Raw genomic sequence first — 24,351 nt, 5'->3', positions numbered from 1 at the left:
CCTGATACACCACCACAGGTAGATTTAACAGCAGTGGTTGCACAGTCACCATCCCTTGCTCTGCTTCCCATCATGATATCACAAGTGATAGGTACCTTAGAAAAGATACCAGAATGGGACATTATCTACTGCTTAACCTCTGAACTTTACATCTGGTGTACTAGTGGAAACTAAAACTGTATTAGCTGATGACAATACACTGGGTTTTAAACTGCAGTGACTGAGAAGTGCATTCACATCTCACTCCACCTCCCCTGCTGCTGGCACATGTAAGAGTGGTATCCACTTACTTGACAAAGCTGCTCAATTTGTGACTGTGAGACACAGCCTCAAGTTAGCTTATGTTGGTTAAAAGTGAAGATGGGGCAACTCAGATTTTAAGTAAGAGCAGGAGCTTGAGTTTGACCCACAGGCTCAAGCTGCTCAGAAAGAATGAAAATACAAGCTGCCCAAACTCCACTGGTGTTTTTAAGCATGCTGGATAATTCAAATTAGCCATTCAGACTTTTTTGGCAACACAGGCAAATGATTATTTCATGGTCAGTCAAAGGTATAAATTCAGCATGATGAAGGCAGATCTGAGTGAGATTTAATGTCATGAGCATGARGATTATTATAATGAACACACATTTGGTGATGTGGATGTCACAGCTGTTTGGCACACAGTATGTACTTAGAGATTCTGATGGACAGGTCCAACCCATGTGTTGTTGTCTTCATTGCTATCACTAATCAAGACAGGTAGATGAAAGTTAGGATGTTTGTGACAATATATGCTATAGTCATATCTTCTAATATGACACAAGCCTAAACCTGAGATAGGAGAAGAAGAGCTGCTTGACTTTTCATATTTAAAAATGCTGGAGACATGGAAGATGCTGCCAGATTTAAACCAGGGTGACTGACAAAATCTCTCCTTTGCCAACCAAATAAGAGAAGGTATTAGCTGGGAAGAAGTGTATTAGTTGGCATGATGACACTCACAAATCCATTCTCCATACAGACAAGGCCAACTCATGTCCTGTGCTGTATGGTTCACTTGTGATGAAAAATGCAGGACCTTGAGTTTAATCTTGACTGGCCGAAATGACACTGAACACAGTTTTGTCCAGAGTAATATACTGATTGCAAGATGGTGTTCTGCATAGTATCATCTAACTCAGTTCTTCACAGCAGTGTTTGAACATGCCAAAATCACATAGCGTAGCTTGGCCCCCAGTACCTGACTTCTGTAGGAAGGAATTCCAAATACTACTTCAGAGTTCCATATCTGGTTTGAATAAAAATGCTAGAGTCATCAGAAACATTTTCAAACAAAACCAGAAGCTATTTGTGTTGTGAGGCAGCTGGAAGGATCCCTTTGCAAGTCAAAAGAAAACAAAATTCTCAAGACAGTATAGATCAAGGAAGGCTAGTTGAAACTGAGATATTTACCTATTGCCAAGGTCATTGCTTTGAGTTTGTCTCTGACTAGTTTCACTACCATGCTCTTCTGGAGTGGGGTAGAGCGACAACACAGTACTGAACGGCATCGCTTGGCTAGAGCAAGAAATTTATCTTCCAGTGTAGGTTCCAGGGCATAAGCTAGAGTCCTTCCATCAATCACTAGGCCCAAACTGGAAAGCACAGGGGAAGAAGGTGGATAGAGAGGGGTGAACCCAACAGTCATGTTTCCAGTAGCTTCGTCTTTTATGTTGTTTGAAAATTTAGACTCTATGCATTGCAGACACTGTTCCAGCAAGATAGCACATGTCTCCTGAAAAAAAAAAAAAATCCAAAATAAATATGCTTGAGTGGAAGGAACATATATTTGAACATTTGTGTTTGCTGTACATTTAGGCATAAGCAATACTGGGAATGTGGTATATGTGCTGCACTCTAAAAGTTTTAATTTGTAATACTCTTTTCTTCTTATTTCCTCTAAACACACTTAATTCTTGTTGCAGAAGATACAACAGCCAGAGGTACATGAAAGGCTTAAAATCTAATAATTCCTCTCTAACATGCAGTATTGTATGCTAAACTAATCTCTTAGCACCTTCACAGATTAGCAGTGCTGGCGAATGATACAATCAGTATCAGTACCAAGTTAAGTATGGTGATGAACACCTTGTAAATGCCTACACCTCAAATCAAATACTTACGCATTGTTAAAGGCCAATTAAAGGTTATTTAAGCTGAATTTAAAGTCTTTTTCCTAGCCATACTCAACTAAAAGATGCTATTGCTAATATCTGAACATTTAATACAAAATACTATTGGTCTTACAGCAAAATATGATAAAAAGAAAGAACATGGAAAATCAATTTACCAATTCAGTTGATATGCTCAAGAAGGGAAAGTGCTCTTATCTTTTCTTCCTTTTACAAAGGAATTGGAGCTGGATGCTGTTGGCCTACCTCTCCTCTGCTGATCTGAAGTCCAATTTTATCACCCCATTAAAGGACTACAACACTATCAGTCTGGTTCCTTGTATGTTTGACCATATCAGTAAAGTCTTTGTGATTGTCTGCTTGCAACAAGTTGAGCATGGGAAAGATCAGTAATTCAGAAGAGTTAGAAGAAGTCCGTTAGGAAGCAAGGCCTTACTGTAGATGTGGTTTTCAGACTCTCAGTGCTAGCACTGAAATTTAAGTATTGCTTCTATCTCCAGAGAAAAAGCCATCTGAGAAAACATGAATGACTGAGTTATCTAAATACTACAGTTCAGTGGTTTAAAATAAAGCAAACATTCTCAATAGGTAGTCAATTGTTTTCTTCCTCAACACATGTTTAATAACAGGTTGCTTTTGGAGACCCAGTGGTGCCAATAAGTGCAACCAGGGAAGTTTTTGAGAATGCATACCAAAGAAAGGCATTTATGCTGTTATGGCATATTTTCATTCATGGTGGAGCCCACTACCCAGACATGTCTTCAATAGGTTTATGATGCATGATACTATGATCTAACAGCATTAATTCATTGAAAAGTATTCAAAGACGTGTCCTACCTGAAAACTACGGATGAAGCAGGAAAAAAGAAGAAAAGAGGGAAAGGAAAAAAAGCCATCAAACTTTTAATTGTACAAGTTGAAAATAAAGCAAAGTTAGTTCACAAGTAGACTTAATTATAGTATTGGATCTGCTTACTGGTGATTCAGCATTCAAAGTGATGATTTCCTCATCATGATCTAGTAGCTTGCAGGCATAAGCAATATTAACAGCTGTTTCTTGCTTGTCTCCGGTAAGAACCCAAATCTGCAACCCAGCTTTGCGTAAGTTTGCAATGGTTTCTGGAACACCATCCTGTAAACGGTCTTCAATGCCAGTTGCACCTAAACACAGAAAAAGCAAATTAGTTCATATCAAATGAACACTTAGGCTTTGCCTCAAACTGTAAGAGAGAACTCCAGGAGGTAAGTTTGGCTTTTTCAATCAACAGCAGTCACCTTTACTGGTAAATAGCTAAACTAAAAATGGACRCGAGATATCGACAGGTTTTGGGGGTATCCAGATAGAGGAGTAGAAAGTAGCTGGGACAAACATTTGCATCAACAGCCAACAACACATCCAGAATTCAAAGCCTCAGAAGCAATCTGATGCCATTTCTAGTCTCAGAGGTTCACAAGGTTGGTGTACCTTTGGTAAGCGCCTCTCTGCTCTATCTTCGCCATTTCTTTTGAATGTTGCTAAGAAAGATATTACTTCTAGGAGCTAGTTTCAGTTCTAAAAGGTCTTGACTCCCTTTCCTCAACTAGGAGAGGCTGGGTCACTAGAGATTTCTGCCTTTCCAGGGGGAATGAGAGCAGAATAGCAGCTTGGCAATAGTACATTAGGCTGCAGGCAGAAACCTCTTCCTGCCTTGCTGCTGCTCTTGGCTCTTGCTGAAGGACACTGGTTGCCAAATGAGATACAGCAGGGAATAAATCATAAATCTGTTGGCCACGATGTGAAAGTAAAATGTGGCTTTTCAGGCTTTCAATGGATCTTGCTACTAGTATGTTTATAACAGGCTGAATATCTTTCCTATTCTTTCACACATCAATTGAAGGAGACAAGATTTTCAAATACTATAGCAAAAGCAGTTCAGGACCAAGTTCAATGTCACCACAGACACATCAGTACTGCCCTGAGTTTCAGAGAGGCTTAATATGAGTAAATGTAAGTCCTCACTACTAGGTAACTTGGAGATGAAAGGCCTGCAAATTACCTGGAACAACAGGAAAAGCAAAGTAAACTTCTTTTGGCTATTTATTATTCCTATGGTTGTTCTTTGAAGAAAAACATTTTAGCAATAGTCCGAGCACCAGTCATGTAGATGAAAATATATTCTTACTGCAAATGCCATGGAAGCTCTTATCCAAACAGTGTGCAAGGTAAAAGATATTCCTTTTCCAGACACACTTTTTTATTCCCACAGGCTAATCATAAGTGATCACTGCAAGATACAAACCACAGTCTGAGGTTTTTGGGGAATGATTCCCAACAGAATAGGTAGTTTATTTCTGGCTAGAGCTCATTTTTATTTTTCCAGCAGTGGTTAGTTCCACCTCAGGTATTTTTTTCAGAGTGCAGCCAGAGCCAACATGCACATCCATGGTGGCATCTCCCCAATTAATGTGGTCAGGCGGAGAACTAGTCACCTCATGCTTCCCTTTAAGTCAGAGGAGAGAAACTGGCACTTCTAGGGTGTGATGCATGTAATCCTAAAGCAGGTATCTAAGACAGATCAAATGAATTGCCTTTTTTTTTTTTTCCTTCTCGCTCTCTCTCCACTGGTTATACGGGGAGCCTTGGAGATCTGCACTGGATACATCAGAAGCTGGGTGAGGTGGATCTCCTCTCCCAGAGACCGATAAGTTGGAAATTGGTGAAGATTTTATCTTTACCAGTAAGTGTTATGACTGTCCCAGTTACCTCTCCTTTTGGTAATAGTGGATATATACACATTTTAGAACATCAGTACTTCCAACATTTCAACAAAGCAAAGAAACAGTATGACTTAGTCCTTGGAACACATTTTACRTATACAGATTCAAACTACATCACTGCAGTCCCTTTCCACAGAACCCACAGGCCCTGAGTGCATGTGCTGAACCTGATGCATATGAGAGTTGATGCCTCTCACAAATGCAGTTTATGACCTTTGCTTTACCTGCGTCTCTGCTGCCCCTGGAGTCATGGAACTCTCTGACACGTTAAAGTGGCACTAAAGCTAATGAAATTCTGTAGACAGGCTGGGCCAACTCCTTCTTCTCCTACTTAGATCAGCAGTTCCCATTTTTGCTATTGTGTCAAATTCATCTCTGGTATTACTCCACTGATTTCACTAGTGATAAAAAGATTGCATGAGCAAGGCAAACAGGGTATGCCTGTTATGTTAATTATAATCCCATTCCTTTGTGGTGCTGCACAAGACAGCCATGACAAAGTCCAGAAGAAGTTAATTTCTGTACTGTCAGAAACCATTTAAAGGAAAGAATGGAGTTTATAGCCAAGCTTTCAGAATTTTTCAACACATTTTAATTTCATGTCCAACTCTCATTTCATTACCCAGCAGATGCAGATTCTTCTCTACGTGCAGCGCTGACTGAAACAGAAGTTCTTCACGATTTTCAATAGAGGATTCTGCTTCTAAATGACTTTTTAACCAACAGGCATACTCTTCCTTGCTGAGAACCTATTTAAAAGAGGATGTGAGGGCACATTCAAAATGATGCAGAAGCATTCATATTTTATTGCATAAAATGAAAAAAAGTTATAAATCAAGAACAATATATTAATAAATGCCTTCAGTAATCTTTGTCAAGGCTCTCCATAAAAGCAAACTAAGAGCATGCATTTACTTACTCTTTTTGCAATACACAGGGTCCGCAGCCCATCTACAGCATACAGATTAAGGTAATTCTGGGTTTTGCTTTGGATTTTTTTTTGATGTTTGCCCTGAGGGTCACCTAAATAAGAATAAAAGAAGAAATTAGTGATTGAAAAATAACAGCAGCTGAATGGCCTCAGAGAATAAAACTGTGCCTATGGTACTCTCTGTACCGGTGCTTTAAAACTGATACTTTTAAAGAGCTGCAGATGTCTCCTGGGAAACTTTCAAGTAAAACATTCCATTTAGAAAAGAAACCCTTTTCTACTGTCTTTTCTTTCTTCTTTATTCAAAAGTCACCATGCACATGTGTTAAGAAGACCTTTTATTCCTAAGTATGTTTGCCCTGAGTACTTTGGGAAATCATTATTAATCTCCACAGCAAACAATCATGTGAGAAAGAGAAGTACAATTTCAAATGTATTATTAGCAAACGCTTCTGTACATATTATTATGTGTAGAAAAATGACACTTATTTTAAAATAGCACTTAGTTTTCCACCAAGGTTAAGACCTTTCTAAAAAGAACCAGAAAAGTGCTCAGTTTTGTATATCTAAGTATAGGAAGGTACTACTGTTACTAAATCCTTGTTTCCTTTTACTCATTCACCTATGGGACTGAGTCAATAAAAGAAGATCTGGGTCTGACTTTGATTTCATTTATAACAGAATTTACACTTATGCAGACCTGACAATTAATTTCTACTTTTTGAATGCAATAGCACAACTTCCACTTAGCTTTACTCCTCACTTAAAGCCATGTGTAAGAACTCAAAATCAGGACTGAGGTTCTGTTTCTTTTCCCTCTTTAGCTGGGATTTGTTCACTGKGCTCACACTGTGATCGAGAAAGATTAATGCATATGATGGTATCACATTTTGTTCCATCTCATTACCTGAAATGAGGTCTTTGAAAGTTTAAAAAAGGTGATATGTATCTTTTTTATCATCTAGGATCAAGATAGATTCATGTATAATGTACTGTTGTAGCAATCTTCAGCAATATGAATTACAATGTTAGCATTAAAGGAAACTTACAGGTTTTTAAATTGAAACTATTGAGTGAGAATGACTGGTACCTTCAGGCAATTTTCCCAATCTCCTGATGTCATCCAAAATAATTTTTTTAAGAAGTCTGCATGTTTTGGGAGGTTTGCAGAATCACTTCAGGATTCTAATTTTGTTATTAGAGCTGTTCCTTAACACAGTATTAGTGTTACTGGTACTTGTGCAATAACCAGTCACAGAGTTAGGTGGATGCCACTCACCACCAGGAGTCTGAACACTTGAAGAGGCCTAACACAGGTAATCTGAGTTGACCATTGGATGTGTCCACCTCTCTCAACTGACTGTACTGGGAACCTATGGTCACTATGCCCCTACCTTATGCAGTTAATTCAGGTATCTAATTAGATGATAGGAGTATCTTCTTGTTTTCAATTCCCATGTTCCCAGTGTGCATTCATATTCAATTTGAGCTTGCTAAGTGGGACTATGTATATACACGTCTACCTGTCTATCTATAAACACAGACATATTCAGCACTTTCATACTTACACAGAGGTACAGTGCCTACATGGCCCTTTAGAGACTCCAATACAAACTTTTAGAAATACTGATATTGCTGGAAGGTAGGAGTTGGGAATTTGGAATCCCAGTAGTCTAGTTTTTGGTCCTGTTATCTCAACCACCTATCAGCACATTTTACTCATTATATAGCTGTTTTCTCACCTTTAAAGACAGTCCCATCCTCTCTAGGTCTGTAAAGCTGGGAGTGTACACACTCAACTGTTCCTAAAGAACTACATAAAGATTGCTGAAGGTATTTCATGAGTTCCTTCATTTCAGTTCCATCTCTAATTAAGGTCCTGTGTTGAACACTGTAGAAATACTCTGGTGGGCTTGTCTATCTACTAATCCTATCTGTGCTATTGGTATAGATTTTTTTCACGAGGACAATACAGATATACTATTCCGGAAGAACATCCTTGTGAATATTAATTATTTGCAATTGGAGAGCCATTTCTTACACTGTGGCTTGTTCTCCTACACACCCACCCCACCAGATTCCTTCAGAAATTATTATAACAGCTCACAATCAGATTCAGCTGCAACAAGCAGTAGAAATATGCATATTCTAAACTGGCAACCTCATACAGTTACAGATAGCTTCTTTTCTATTTGCGCATAATAGTCTTTTTTGGCATATGTGACTTGGCTGTGTGATACAAGAAATGTTTTTCTGGGAGAAGTACTGCAGCAAACCTATTCTTAGAGACTTCTTGTGTTAGTGAGTCAGCTTTTTTAAACTTTAAAAAATAAAGTAGACAAGCACTGTTCCTAATTTATTGTGAAAAGTTACTATTCTAGAGAGAAATGGCATATTTCTTGCACATCCCACGTGAAATTACCTTATGGGAGCGGCCATTCCAGTCATTCACTGATTTCAATTAGTGCAAACTTGAACAGCTGCTTAAAAACACCAAAAGCTTTTCTATCACTTTAAGGTTAAGTGATATTATTAACTAGATCTGTCTGAATACCACGGGCACTAATGCAGTGCTCATAATGTGAAATGTTTATACTGCCTTCAATGTACGAAGGCAGTAACTCTCTCCAAGTAGAGAGGTACACAACCTTTTCCATGTGAATTCTCAATTCCAGCATGAAAGACTGCATCTCCCTTCTCCATCAGCATACCAACGGGGGCTAAAACTTTTTTAGCTCTTCATATTCCTCATCAGTCTTACTATGTAATTCATCTTGTGCTCAGAAGTTAAAAGGGGGAAGGAAAGAAATCTCTTGCGGCCAAAATCTAGTTGTTGAGATTCTTTTTAGTTGGGATGCAGTTTTCTTTGCCTAGCAGTGTGACCACATGCACTATAAAAGTGAAAATAAGTAAACAAATTACAGAAGAATGATAGAGAGCTAGTAGGATTCTGCTTGCTCCATTTCCTTCCAAAATCATAAATTTTAGAAAGGCAGCCCAGTCATTGTTTTCTCAATGACTTATGCTCACAGTTCCTGTGTGAGTTGGTTATTGACTCGAACAGTAACTTTCTTATCTATGATCCACAAGGTGACTGTTGAGACAAAGTAAAAACAATACACACTCGGGAATCATTTCAAGTCTTTTGAAAGTATTTGCATGCTATCAGAAAATGTCAGGTTTCACAGTCTCAGCTAGATATAGTTGAGACTATAGATATGCAGAAGAAATTGAGTGAATTCCGAAACTCCAAGTTTTGAAGCTCACTGGTGATTTACATTTCTTCTTACACATTTCATGATTACTGGAGAACAGAATGAAACCACTGACAGATCCAGCAATATATACAATTTTCATAGCATAGATCTACTGAGACTCCCTCTCCCTGTATACAGCCCTATACTGGGAAAAAGGTGCAACTGTCTCAGGAACTGACAAAATATCCACTGAAGTTAGGATACTCCAGGCAAAGGCCATGAATTCGTTGCCACAAGTGAAGCTGTTCAAGAGGAATGTCAAATGTTCCTTAGATGAATCAGTTGAAACTTACAGAATTACTAAAGCCAGCAGTGGATTAGAGGGCTCAAAAGAAAGGGAAATTACTTACCAAGTTTCAGTGACTGCACTTTACATTGTTTGGAAAAGCAAAATATACTAAAACTGGTAGTTCAATTTGGGCTAAAAACACTTTAAAATGCACCATTCTAAAGTCACATTTAATTCACTTGCCTGTAAAGATGGTGGAAGATCACTCTATTTGCCCAGCAATGGAATTTACTCACTGCTAACAATGACCTTTAGGAACACTGCTCTTCTTCTCTGACATATACCGCCTTATGTTGCAACGTTGCAGTTTTGGGGGTCTAACTGGCCTTGTTCCTTTTACTCAAGCGAGTCCTAGACTCGTCTTGGAATTTGCCTGAAAATTTCTCAATCCATTGTATCTACTGTGAATGAACACAGCAGCTTTAAACATAGACTGTTTTATTTTTTGTTTCAAGGTGGTGACAGTGTATGTGAGACTCATCATAAAATCACATTTTTGTTTTTCTTCTTGTAATGCTCAGTAGGGCTTTTTATATAATTCTAATAACTCATTTCCAAACATTATTTTCCAGGTATGTTATTAGTAAGTCTTCCCAGTATTCTGTTAGTACTTTGGAGGCAAACAAGTTACCACAGATGCTCTATGTACCTCTGTGATATCAGATCTTTACCAGAATATTATTCATGAATACTTTGTTGTTAGTTAAGGACAAGTTGTTCTTAATTTTTTGGCTCTGCTTTGACTCATGTGGCTGTAAACACAAAACTAATGCCAACATTTTTCTGCAGTTCATTAAACTAAAATTACACAGTATAAGCCTTTCACCATTGTTTACTCCAACTAATGTAAAAGTAACCACAAAGTCAATGCATGAGGGACACAAGGGAAGTACCTCTAGCACATTAGGTTTCTGTCCATTCACTCTGGGATAACCTTTAAACACTGGTTAGCTTCAGTGTTGAACATGCAGTAAATTAGATGCAAACTGATTCATGCAAACTGAAACCTCTGTGTCTCCCACAAATTCTGAAAGCTTACAGAGTTTTTCTTGAATCCAACTGATTACAATTAGCAGCTATGTAAAGTTGCCTCTGTTTAATGCAACATTTGAGTGCCGAGCACTTTGGAAAAGTACTCCATGATCGCAGCTTCATGTCTATTCCCTGCTTGTCAACTACATATTTGTAGCAAAGATTTCTAGTCTAAATAGTATCTCTCCTTCTTATTTTGCCACAACCTTTCTGTTCTGATGGCTGACTGATTCACAGTGTCCTTTAGCATCATAGTCAAACCAATACAGAAGTGTTGATTTATGCAAACATATTGCAACAAAAGGAGGTTAAGATTCACAAATGAAACAGAGGTACTACAGTAAGAAGTACTTGGATTTCATATAAAATATTGAAATAGCCAAGCACTGCCAGGCAAATTTTCCTGAAGAAATGTAAATTGCTTTGGCAAAGTCTCAAAACATTCCTTCAAAATAAAGTTTGCCAGTAGAAGATCTTGTACAGAAATTAATTTAACTCATTCTTGTAAGGTAAAGAAGCAGCAATCTGTTCTAGGAAATTTGCTATAATAACAAAGTATTATTAAAAAACAGAGGTGGCTGCCATTCTGTCATTCCCTGTACTCACAAACCAAGCAGGCAGGTCTGCTTGCTAGAGGAGTGCCATAAAACACGATGAGTGGGATACGCAAGAAAGCATAACTAGAACCCCCCACCTCCTCCAAGCTAAGTAAGCAGTGTACCTGAAGAACAGGGTGGAAGAAGATCCATAATAACTGAATCTGCTCCTTTAGTGTAAACAATTATCTCATCTGTGAGGGGATGTCTGACCACTACTGACATCCTCTTCCTGATGGAATCAAAGCCCAACGTATGCAATACTTCAAAGTTCAGTGTTCCCAGGTGAGGTAGCTCCACTGATACCTGGTCAGACAGCCTTTCAACCAGGGAACAATTATATGCCCTTGCTGCATAGACAAGAGCAGCTTCGTCTGGACTCTCTGCTTCATAACGGAGTTCTCCTTCCTCAGGTCCACTCCCTACAGCTGTCCTGCCTTGCTGTGGGCTGTAGCCGTTGTTATTCATCTGTGCAGAGTATGCCAGCTTCTCTTCCAGTTTTAATAAAGTGCTCTCAGTAGGTGTAGATGAAAGAACACTTAAACCAAATCTGTGCACTGATTTACTGGTAGCTAGACTAGATGAACTGCTGCTGTTAGATCCAGAGGTCAAGCGGCTTGGAGTGAATCTTCGGATGAAGTCTTCTATGGTTTTTACTGGAGATTTTAGTTCAAATCGATCTCTAACCTTGAGAAGTAAGAAAGAAACCAATGAACAAAACCCAAAGAAAAGCTGTAAAATAACTCAGACATTTATAGTCAACCTAAGTAACTCAAACTAGAAAAGAACATTTCTTTTAGAGCAAAAAGTAATGTCATTTGTATTTTGAGACAGAAGAGTAAATGGACAGATCTGACTCAGTAGCAAAAAAAAATTACTAGAACTTGAGAACTGTACCACTGTCGGCCTTTTCTTCTGTGTGAAAGCATGTACATTTTTGTTAAAAACATTTTTTTCTTCTTTGATCTCATCAGATATGACCAATTGACAGACTATCAACACTGGACCACCACTAGCAGTGCATACTAAAAGCTATTGTTAGTAGGAAACTGGCATTCTTTGTGTATATTCAGTGAAGGTAGTAAAAAAATGTTGATGCAACAGTCTTCTATTGAAAAGTGTGGTACCAGAAATGTTTTATGAGAATGTGCCAATGTCAATAACATTTTCAATAGAAACATGTTGAAATAAACAATTTCCACTCTCTTCTTTTTAGTGTCAAAGCATTCTGTTTCAGTTTTATCACTTATCTCAGTTTACTTAGGTCTTTTATACAGATACAATGTTAGTAATTGTAATAACATATTCATTGTAATATATATTAAATTATTTTATAACAGTTTAGCATTCCTGAAACAGCAAAATTCAGCATTCTCCAAATGTTTCCCTGGCGCAAAAACATGTCATTTTGCAGACTAGTTCAGTTTTTATTACAATTTGGAACAGAAACAAATCTCAGAATTTCCTCCAGAATGGAAATTCCAGCTGCTGGCTAGCTTTAATACTACATTCCATTATTGTTTTGTCTTACAGATCATCTTTGGGGGATTGCTTTGTTGAAATTCTCATTCATCAGTGACACTGTTTCAGGCTGATCATTATTTCTCATAATCAGCTTAAGATGCATTTTTTACACAACTTGAAAGATTTAAGCAATGTGTTTCAAGCATTTTCTCTTAAAATTTTTTAAAAAGTCTGAGCCTTTTTAAAAATTAAATCCATATACACAAAATATTTACAGACAGCTTATACTCTTGTCTTTCCTGGAAAGTCTTGCACATTTACAAATTCATTTACATACACACACACACATATAAATTTAATAAGTGAATAAGTTACAGTATAAGAACTCAGGCAAGCTTCAAAAGTATCTTGAAATTGTAGATGAAACCATACCTCAAAGATAAATGAAACAACTGAAATACTCCATTTAGCTAATGCTTGAGTAAATCCACTCATTCATGTAGTGGTACAAAGAGTTGTCTCATGATTACCTCTGTTTCTCATTAGAACAGAGGTTTTTCACTTCCTCAATTTATGAGATAAATTAGTATCAATACAAAGGAGACTTAAACTCTATTTTGCTTTTTCTTTAACTTACCTTCTGTCGGGGCTGGTTTGGTGCAGTAACCACAACTGTATTACATATAGTCAAAGCTACGAAGAAGTCAAAAATGTCACACAGTTCAGGGCTCAGGTGGGATAATGGCTGTTCGTGGCTCCTCATGATCTCCAGATGCTTTGCACATTCATTCACCTTTTCTAACAGGTTAGGGTCAGGTGTGATGTCCTTTTCCTAGTAATAAAAAGCAGTAATTAATATCCGTGATTCTGCAGATTTCCAAAGCAGCATCCAGTGTCAATATTAAAGAGCATTATGGTGGCCTTATACTGCAGTGGACACTTTTCAACCCTCTCCTCTTTCTYTTTCTCCCATCTGTCAGCTCAGCAGGGACAACAGGGCCCAGAAGGAGTTGTTTAACTTCAGCTTATATGGTGCATGACTACAGTAGAGTCTCTGAGACATCAGTGTTGTTTCTTGTCCAAGCCCTGCAGGTGAGGCATTGATTATCTCCTAAACTCAGAGAAGACYCAACACTCAGAGCCACAGTTTATAGCAATGGAGGGGAAAAAAATGCTTGTCCTGGGCAACAGAAGTGCAAAATGAGCAGCAGCCACAGAAACTCCAGTGTGACTGGCGCGAAAACAAGTTGCTGCAGAACAGAATCTGGTGCAAATGTGTGCAGCCCTAAGAAAAAAGGCAGGAGAGAATGCAGCCTGGGCACTGGGGAATACGTTGAACCACTTCAGACTGCCTTCATGGTACAGCTGAAGCTGGGGACAATACGGTGGGAGACCATGCCACGCATGCAAAGATGGGGTACAAAGTTACTGAACAAAAATACTGCCTTGGCTGCTGAAGAGCTTTACATACAGCTTGGTATGGTGAAGGGAAGCCACAGTTTCATTTTGTAACCTGACTGGATGCTGGGTTGTTTCCCCTGCACTCTACAGGCCCTGTCAGCGACCAAAGACAGTTGGTGGAGAGGACTGTGACACACTCATTCTGGATAAAAAATAGTTAATAATAAGCCTATTAATGGAAATGGAAATGTGAATAACTGTGTTATCAACTTTTTCACTACTGATAATTATAACTGCAATTTTCATCCAATTTGGGGGTAGCAGATAGGAAAAGAGTTATATACTAATATTCCTCCCTTTCGCCTGTCTGATTCAAGACATTCATTAGCTATTACTAAAGGTGTTACACTACAGAGACTAAGAGTGTGGAAAGACTGAACACCAATGACATTCAAAGCTTGGTCTTATATCAGCACAGAAAAATGAAACCATCTTGGACTGTTTGTTAGAAAACAAAAACTATCCACACATTTGAGAGTAGTTCATGTGGTTTTTATATTGAAACACAGAGCACTTTCAATTCTATTTCATCAGTATTTTCCACTATTCTGTCTATTTCTTGTCAGAGCAAACTCAGGTATTTCTCACTATACAGGGATGCTAGGATAGAGAAAGTGTTTTAAAAGACAAACAGACCTAAGGCTCTTTCTTCAGAAAAATTTTATTTTGATTTTATTTGCTCATGATCAGCAGCTAATGAATCTGCCCAAACACAGGACTTCATGTGTAAAGAATACAGATTCAAATTTTACCAAAAGAGCTTACTCTTGACTGAAAGCAAAAGTTCCACCAGTGCAAACAGCATCTTTCTCTGTCTATATTTGCGAATTACTTTGAGGGTGAATTTGTATCAACAGTGCATCAGTGCAAATTCTCCACGTAGACAAAATCTAGATTCTCTGCTCCATTATTACCATTCAGATCATGTAAAACAGAAGTACAATAGTGTAAAATAAATTAACCAAAGGAAAGTTGTAAGGACATCACCTCCAAAATTTTTGAAATGTAAAGGTTTTTCTTTTTTTAAATACAACCCATGAACTCCACTAATATTTTTGAGTCACACTGAAAGTGACGTTATAATGTATGTCTGTAATGTCTGAGAATCGGAATATCACAGTGTATAATACAGCACTCTGACAAAACCTCTGACAAAAATGAAAAGAAGCACACACAGAGCAATTAGAATCCTAGATTTCAAACCTTACGCTACCCTCATCTTCTGTAAATAAAGGGAAGGGAAACATTTTCAGAATGAAGGTATACCAAAACCAAAGATTTCAAGTTATCTTTAGCTTTAGCTTCTTCCTAAAGAGAAGGTATTTAGATAAGATCTATGCCTACATTTGGTTGTCTTTGTACAAACAACTGTGACTACAGAGGAAAAAATGTCAAGAAGATGAAATCTATGAGAGGTACACAATGTGCTACAGATATCTTTATCTTTCCCTTTTCAGGACATTGTTCTATTAAAAGATACAGGACGTTGTGCATTTATTTCTCATGACTTACCATTGGGCTACTGAACGCAGTATGCTTCGAGAGTATGCTTGCTCTTTTTGCTTCAGCTCTGCTGCCAGTGCGTCGGTGAGTTTTGGTACTCTGGCTTCTGTGGACTACTTTAATGCTCTGATGGCTGCAGATACTATCACGCTGTGATAAAGTTCCTCCTTTGGGAGCTGCTTCCTCTTCCTCTGAATCAGGTTCTTGGTACATTGCTAAGCGTCTGGCTATCAGTTAAAATACAGAGGGAGAAATGTTGCATATGTTAAATGTGGCGGAGAAAGAGGGAAAGGTGCATGGCGACTTTTTTAAAGTGACCTGGTTTTAGTAATATACTGTGCTTTCATGATAAGAATGAATGATTCCATTATCAGGGGATAAAAAGTCTAGTCTTAATTGAATGGTAATATCTAAAGGCTGATGCAGATAATATAATTAGAAAGATAACACTGCCTCCCTCATCATCACACTCTCTCTGAAAGGCAGTTAGACTCGGTGGTAACTCACTGTATCCCTGAAGCCTATTTCATAGCCCAGCTTGACGAAACCAACCAAATAATTTGGTCTTTACTTGCAGTCTGAGAAGGAAATAAACAATCCAAAAACTTTCTTGTCCTTTCCAACAAAATATGGACATTTCATAAGAAGTACTTTTCAGCAAAGATGTCATATGACATCTATCCAGTACCAGTTAACTGACATACGAATTGTCTTGCATTTATCTCCAGAACACACTTACAGAGCATTACTGCCCTTATTTTACATACAGAGATGAGGTACAAACAGAGTAAAAGCCTGGCTCAAGGTCAGGGCCACCTGTTGCAGAATGGAGACTTAAACCCAGGTTCCTGACTCCTAGTCTACTGCTAAGATAACCCTGGAATCTATCCTCTCCTCTTTGGACAGGATTATAGGCAGAATAATGCAGCCTGTGATATTCAAAATTACTGTATCTTCAACTGTTAAAACACTTGTTACCATTATTATCTGCTGCACTGAGCAATACCAAATGTACACAGAATGAAACAGCTTTATAGTTTTCCAAATGAAAAATTTTAAACAAATACATTACTATTTGAGTAACTAACTACAAGAATTAATGTTAGAAACCAATGCTAGCGATTTAATATACAGAAGATATAAATGAAACAGAAAGAAAAGGTGTAAAACAGCCATAGAATCCAGCCCACCTAATGACAGGTTCCATTTAGTTCTAACTGATCTGTAGCATATTTTTTCATTCCCAAAAGATCATGGACATTTAATAATTTGGGTTATTCATTAGACAGGCACTCATCACTTTAACAGGTATTTATTAATTCCTTCATTAGGTATTCACTGAAAAGTTTTTCATTATACTCTCAAAATAATGCATATTATGCAGATATTCAGTATAAGTTACATACTCATGGCTCTGCTTTGTTTTGGTTCTCTGGTGTAACAAATTGGATTTTCCTAATGTCAAATGATAAATCACTAGCATGTAAGTTAATTATCCAGGCATTAAAAAAAAAAAAGTACATGAAGATTTTTCTATCAAAATATTCCCTGAGAAAAATCTTGCATTACATACAGTGAATTCAGCATGGGATCACTTTTAATGTGGCTAGTTTTACAATCAAACAAAAATCCATCCTCCTCATCCACTGTAATTTTCAATCATGCTTTAGCTGTCAGAAAGCAGTCAAACCCCAAACAGTATATGGCGATGGTCTATCACTACAGCATCGTATGTCAGAGTTTTTTTCAATTCCATTTGGAATGTATATAGGCTGTGTCTGAAATGTGGAGGCTGGCAGAGCTTCCCTGTTCCTGGCTGTGAATATACATACACCCAGGCATTGCTCCAACCGCATGCCAGGAGCAGGCTTGGATATGCAACATCCTCCACTGCACTCTGGCTTGCACTGGAAGAAAATTCAGGCCAAGCAGGTAGAAAGAGCTGTAGTGTGTTTGTAGACATGGAGAACAAAGCCTGCCCCATAGTTTAGACACAGCTATGCAGTCCAGATCTTGAGGTGGATATAGACTAACTGTGGGTGACTCTGGAGTTTCTTTCATTAGCATTATTGGGTGTGATTCATGCGCCTCTGTGTTATGTGATGGGATAGAAATTGAGCAATGGCATATCCCGCACAGTGAGGTGCAGCTGCACAGTGAGCCCCACAGCTGCAAATGGAACAGCACAGCACTGTCTGCTTCTCCTCCTTTCAATGCCCACCTCATCCTTTGATGCAGGTGACCAAACCTACAAGATATCTCAGAAAGTTAGGGCGGTCAGTGGTCTCCTTGACACTTCTGTTGTACATTAATGAGGTGAAAGGAAATAAAGGTCACTTTACCCACACAGGCTGCTTCCTGCAACTTGGTGCACACACCTTGAGAAAGCAAAGGTCCAGCCTGTCCTATCATTCTTGCTCACTCATTCTTACCTTCTGGTCTGTAAGCCTCTATGCAATTTCCCAGTGGAAGTGGAGATCCCTATATTGTGAGTTTAATGCAACTGATCATAGGTTTGCCTCCGTCAGCAGAAGTCTACACAGAGGGCCAGAAGTGATCTGCAGTGTGCCCATAAGCCCTGTCCAGGCCCTTGATCCCATTGCTGCTGTCTGAGTCCCTTCTGGGAGAAGGTCAGGCTGCTCACCATTCCCCTCCAGCATCCAAGTTCCTGGACATCCAAAGGAAACCCAGGTATGTGAGGAAGGAAGGAGCCATGTGGAAACCTTGGCAAGCCCTCCTAAGGGGACGACTGAAGTACCAGAACTGAGCGGCACACTGAAGGATGTATGTCCTTCTCTGCACTAAGGAGGTAAGATGGAGTGTGCATCCTCAAACGCAGCCTAGCCTGCGGAGGACAGTCCCTAGCCTGACACTGCAAGCTCAGCCTTAACTACTTTTTGCAGGCTCCTAGCTGCATTCTGCAAAGCCCAGGCTGAAAATCATTGCTCAGGATGACATACCAGTGAGGCCTTTTGCATATTTACCACCTTACTTGAATTCTTTTAAATTGATCATAAGAAGCACATTTCAATGCCTGATCTTGACTGAAGTTCTTAGTGGCAAGTCCCATCTAAAGGAGAGTTGGTGGGGTCTGCGGACACTCAGCCTCTCTCAGAAAAGGTATAAGATTGGGTGTGCTGCAGGAATAATCTTCCTTACTCTGAATGGTGTGCATTTGAAAGGCAGACTGACAGAATGCTGCACTCCTTGCAATAACAGGAATATTCTTTGACAGGGAAAGGACTAGGTGCAATTATTCTTTTCAGCTTTTGCAAAATGCACTACCCAGTTCATCAACTCCTTTCCAAGAAGAGCTGTTAATAAAAGGGCACATGTTTTTGGGTGATTGCCTGCCTTGCTAAGTCTTTCCAAATGAATATGATCTTTCACAATCAGACTTAATTTAAGCTTCTGCTCTGAAAATATATCTTGAAATGCATGACTCCGGAGATTCTGAGCTAATTATTATTTTACTCCAAATATATAAACTTTAAGGCTAAAAATATAATGCATTTCATGCACAAAATACCAGTTATGCTTGCATACCTTATCTCTGTGTTCTTCACTGCTTTCTTCTTATATCACATCTAAAAATACTTGGTTTATTCAGCATAGCAAAAGCTGTTTCCTAAGACAGCACTCAGTTTATTTATTAATATTGTACCAATAGGGCAGTCCTCCCTAGTCTGCCTATGTGATATTAGCTATCTCTTGTTCTCTATACAGATTTCCTTTGTAGCTCATTCATTTAATTGTTGCTGCCACTGAGAAAGAGAAAAAGGGAAAGTAGATACAAGACAAAAATTTGAAATCTTTACACTAGAATCTTATTCTACAAAGACACATGTACTTCTTTTGTTATGAATGGTGCAATTTCAGTTTTATACCAAGGTAAGCTTAATATAAAAACCAGGCCTTTGCACTTTTCAACAATTTCTGAAGTGCAGTCATATATTACGCAGCAAGAACTAAGAAGTTTGAAGAAATAATGAAATGATTCCATCGTTATGTTATGGCTAAGGTTCATAATGCTTCAGCTGTGCAAAGCACGCTTCTTTGGGAACATTAAGTTCTCTCCACCCACTCAGCCCTCTCAAATTCAGAACCTTTTCCTATGAACATTATAACCTGAAAGATATTGTTGTAGGATGCTTTTCAGTTTCAGCACTGAAAATTGATGGCCTCGATCTTTTGTCTGATAGACTTTTTTATTAAGGGTAAAGACACAAACAACTTTTACAAACACAGCAATGCAATTCATGAAAGTCAAATTTCACAGTCTACAGTTCATGTTATATTTTTAGCACAAAAGAATTTCCTCCAAGCAGAATAGAGCTCCAGACCCCCTAAACAAGAATAAATCAGCTGTCCATGTGTGGGCCAGGGATGATTCCATTTGGTCCCAAATCATTTTAATAAGGCTGTTATCATGAAATTATTGTGAAGTTAAGTCTCGTGTGTATAGCAGTACCTACTCACATCACCTTATTTCCTTATTATTTTATGAGTGCAAGCTTATTCCACTTTGAAGTGCACTCTAATGCCTATGCAAAGAGTCAGTGAAGTAGACAGAGTGCTATAAATTTGTAAGAGTGAGCCAATGCAACCAAACATACTTTGCAAGAACATCTCCATAAGGACTAGTCTTGAGATTAGGAAACACCATTATTTTGCTTCCTCATCCCTTCTGTCATCCCCCAGGGCCTAAGGAGAATAATCCTACATCTCTCATTAAGAACTCTTTACTCCCCTTAGAAATGGAAATTATTCCTATTCCAGAAAATTTCCAGAGCAATTGTGTTGTAGGTAAAATGAAAGTATTAATTGTCTCAAAATATGCCCATGATGAGTTATTCTGTATTCCACAGGAGTTTAAAATCTAGCACTTTCCATGTACTTAGTTCTACATTTGCTGGCATTGATTCTCTCCTCAGTGACCAATTAAAATTTTTCAGAAAGCAATAACAAATTAAAAGAGAAACTACAAATAAGCTACTCAGAGTGCCTGAAGTACCCAGCCCTACTAAAGTTTTGATCTTTCAAAGTTTGATCTTTCTGGGGAAGGCCTAAATGGACTCTCCGGATACCTGAAGGTTGTCAACTTGTAAAGATAAGGCAGATGAGGAGTCCCTTTGTAAGCAACAGCCATATTTAGAGAAAAGGTTTAATTGATTTTTATGCTTTTAATTTTTTTAATAAAGCCAATTCTCCAACATGGCTGAAACGTGCAATCTATGTCTCCTGATTGCATACAAAAGAAATAGGAAAGTTCCATCACAAAACTGTTCCCCAAACGAAGAACTAGATCTTCTCATATAATGCACTTTCCCATGAAAAGTAGTTGCTAGCCAATCTTCACCAAGAAAAATAGAGAGGACAGCAAAAGATCTCTTGTTTCCCAAATGCAGTAACTAAGAAACTTGGCTAGCCAAGAGAAGATTGCTGGGGTTTTCACCATCTTCTTCTCCCTCCCCTGCCCACCCCAACCTCTCTTATTTTATGTTGTCCAGAGAGTTTTTTCACAGTCATTGGAAGGAAGGGGGAGGAATGCAAAGAATGAAGAATTCAGCTTTTTCAGATTTGTGTGGCTGCATTCATGGAATGACAACTCGCGTTCAGTCAGAACTTCCATACAAGGGAAGGCGAAAACTAGAAAAACAGAGACCACATCCATGGGCAAGAGTGCTTTAATTTAGCATTTGGAAAACATCAAGGACAAATGTCAGGCCAAGAGCATCTGGTTGTTGCTAAATCATATAACGACTTTCAAAAGCATAGTCAGCTTTTGGGTATCTACTACCTCTGGGATCAGCAGATAAACTTGGGGCATGGCCAATTTCAAGTACTGTTAGAAGTTGGCTACTAGCCTGAAGAGAAGACACGTGGTATGGCAACACAATTTTAAATATATGGTAGCAGCTCCCTCTTCTTTGGGGCTACCATTCTTTTGGTTTAGGAGGATGGACTGATTAGAAGAATAATTTTTTGTGGTGTGTTGCACACCTTTGCAATATCATCTTATTATGGAAACACATAACAAGATGATAGTTTCAGGAAATAACATATGGATACAACTCTATCTATTTCTGCGTTTTAACCAGAGTATACTGCCAAAGGATATTCCATAAATGACCATAGCATTTATGAATGGGACAATCATTCTTCTRTTTGGAATGTTCCATGACATTCCTGAATCCTGAACTAACACACTCCAAATCAGGAAGAGCCTTGGAAGGAAACAACGGAACAAATTTAAGAAAACCTGTGCCACAAATATGAAGCGGGAATTCTTCCCACCTGTCTTTAGACTTCTAAAACACAGAGAAAAAGACATGTATTAGATAACAAATGTAGTTGTTTAAAACAGGTCTGATGAACTGCATCCTACAAATGCTTAATTTTCTCCATTAACTAGATGTTAATCACTAGGTGACTATCTTAAATATAGGTATCTAAAATTAGTAACAAGAATCCCATGCCTATCAACATGGTATTCACAGGGCCAAAACTGACAGGGCAGACTCCTGTAGTTTGATCCTAATCAATTTATAATCTATCACCAAGATATTATAGGTAACCTCAACAATGATGAATATTTGATATAGCTTGCATCATGGAACAAACTGGATGAGAAAAGTGCTGAGTACACTTACACCCTCCCTCGCAGCCTTCAGAAGTGTTTCTGGATTCCTTCTTGGTGCTAAGCTCTCAAATAGCAGTATCCATGCGTAATACTTTGTACTATCTCCAATTGGCCAGGAGATTCTGTCCGAGGCTGGTGGAACTTATTGGCCTCCATTATTCATGCCTTTGTCACCTCTTGTCTAGACTAAAACAATGCAATATTCCTGGGCATAGCGCCATCAGCCCCATAAGAAACTTAGAGCTAATACAGAATTCTGCAGCAAAATGCTTTCTCCAGCAAATTCATAAAATTCTTCCCTTGTTCCCTATACTACCTATCCATAAAGTGTTGAGTCTAGTTCAACGTTTCAGTTTTTATTTTAGGAGCATTTAATAGCTTCAGCCATGCATAAGGACCATGTAAGTCTCTGTGATGAAAACTATGATTAACATGTCCACTTTTAATGAAAAACAGAACCCTCCCTCATAATCATAAAGCTCATCTGCAGAGCTTTTTTAGGCAACTTACATGACTTTGTGGATCAAATTTCTAAGGAAAGTATGGACAGCCAGAAGCCCCCAAGACTCAAGAACAAGGCATATCTCCTCAAATATGCCAACCCTAAAAAAACACAGTATAGCACATGCCTTTTAAATATCCCCCAAACCCAAACAAACTGCACACTGCACTTGCAAAATTCCCACATGAGAAGAGGAAGAAGGGGAAAGAACAGACTATGCATGATGTTATGCATGTTGCTCAGTGCACTGGTGGAAGGCACTCAGATATGATGATGATCACTGTGGTATAATAATCCCTGTAGAACAGAACAGAATGGGACAGCACCAGTGGACAAATTTTATGAAGAACTTAAAATGCAGCACAGAACAAAATTGTGAAGTCTGTTGATTGAGTAATTAATAGACATATATGGCAGTCCTAGAATATGCAGAAAAAGTACTTTAAAAGAAAATTAAAGTTCCAAAGTGAGGAAATGCCAGACCCCAAGCTGCCAGTGTAGGCATAAGTATTCCCCCTTGTGTGTATGGATGGCTGAGCTCCAGAATATAGGGCCTCAAGATCATTTCAAACGAAAGTTTGCCAGAACTTCTCAGCGTGGGAAAAAAGTGTGTTTCATCTTAGCTTTGTTCTTGGATATGCCTGAATGGAACTGTTCTGACTGAAATTTATCCCCAGAATTTGTGCCTCAGGCAGACATCTGCCATGGAAAACTTTAACCAAATAGTTAAAGTTTTGTAAAACTATCCATAACTGAAAACAGGATCTTATCATGGGAAGGGTCAAACAACTGTAATAACAGGCACTGCTACCCAGCCACAGTAGAATAACAAACTTAGGCCAAAGAGCTCAGAACAAGTATATTTTCATCCTGAGTAATCTGCTTCTACAAGATACCACACTAGAAAATGACTTGTTATCTTCAGCATTTGAATCTTGACCTGCATACAAAAATTTTAAATTCATTTCTTCATCTGAAAGACTACTCAGAGTTTGGTTCCAAGTAGCAAACCACTATGCCTGAATAATTACTCAGATAAGTGAAGAAAGACACAGATCACCTTTGAAGTGGATGAGAAAAGGCAGATGCATTTTACTTGGTCTTCTTGATCCCTGCATATATGGCAGCACTGGATCACTTCTCAGGTGGAAGATTTTAGAATTTTCTAATTCAAGAAATCCTCAGAAAAATCTCAGGAGGAAAGCTGGATGGCATCATTTATAACATAATTCCCAAACACCTCAGAGAGGAACTTAAATACTCTGGTAGGAAACACAGAAGAGATGCTGACAAATCATTTGCAATTAAACACAGAAGCAATGAAATGTTATTGATGTACTCCCTAACAACAGAAAGGGCTGTGGAAGACATCTTACCATATCTAAATGAGATGACTGGGAAATCAGACTGGAGAATAGAAGCTAACAAAAGACGTGAATGAAGAATAGTTTTTATTACCTCATTAATCCTGAGAATAGGGAACAAAATCAATAGAAATGATTACCATTTATGCATAGAAAGGCAGAGAAAGATATGTTTTCTGTAGAGGAGAAAAAATGATTAAAATACTATGCATAAAGAGGACTGTCAATTTTAAAATATTTACATCTGAAATTTTATATTGACTGTAGTTGTATGAAAGCACAAACAGAGCTGTAAGTGAAAGAAGCATCAGAAAAAAAAATCTTTTAGTTCATTTTAGGTATTTAATTGATCCTTTTGCGTGTAGTGAATTTCACTCTATTGTTCTTAACATTTATATT

The 24,351-nt window shown here is 38.3% G+C and overlaps 1 protein-coding gene across 1 annotated transcript in view; it reads right to left on the bottom strand.

The window, feature by feature from the left end:
* The window catches only part of ATP10A (ATPase phospholipid transporting 10A (putative)), a 118,154-nt gene that overhangs the window by 13,400 nt on the left and 80,403 nt on the right, over positions 1-24,351 (bottom strand). The window contains exons 8-14 of the mRNA XM_026069433.1: positions 15,453-15,670; positions 13,117-13,311; positions 11,141-11,702; positions 5,830-5,933; positions 5,533-5,659; positions 3,130-3,314; positions 1,435-1,756 (exon numbers count right to left, since the gene is read on the bottom strand). Of these exons, the coding sequence (XP_025925218.1) occupies positions 1,435-1,756; positions 3,130-3,314; positions 5,533-5,659; positions 5,830-5,933; positions 11,141-11,702; positions 13,117-13,311; positions 15,453-15,670 (1,713 nt within the window). The remainder of the gene's footprint in view (positions 1-1,434; positions 1,757-3,129; positions 3,315-5,532; positions 5,660-5,829; positions 5,934-11,140; positions 11,703-13,116; positions 13,312-15,452; positions 15,671-24,351) is intronic.

The sequence above is a fragment of the Apteryx rowi genome, unplaced genomic scaffold, assembly GCF_003343035.1.
Source record: "Apteryx rowi isolate R43461 unplaced genomic scaffold, aptRow1 scaffold_297, whole genome shotgun sequence".
In the NCBI taxonomy this organism is placed as follows: Eukaryota; Metazoa; Chordata; class Aves; order Apterygiformes; family Apterygidae; genus Apteryx; species Apteryx rowi.
The sequence above is the reverse complement of the archived record's forward strand: the minus strand, read 5'-3'. Positions and strand labels throughout refer to the sequence as shown.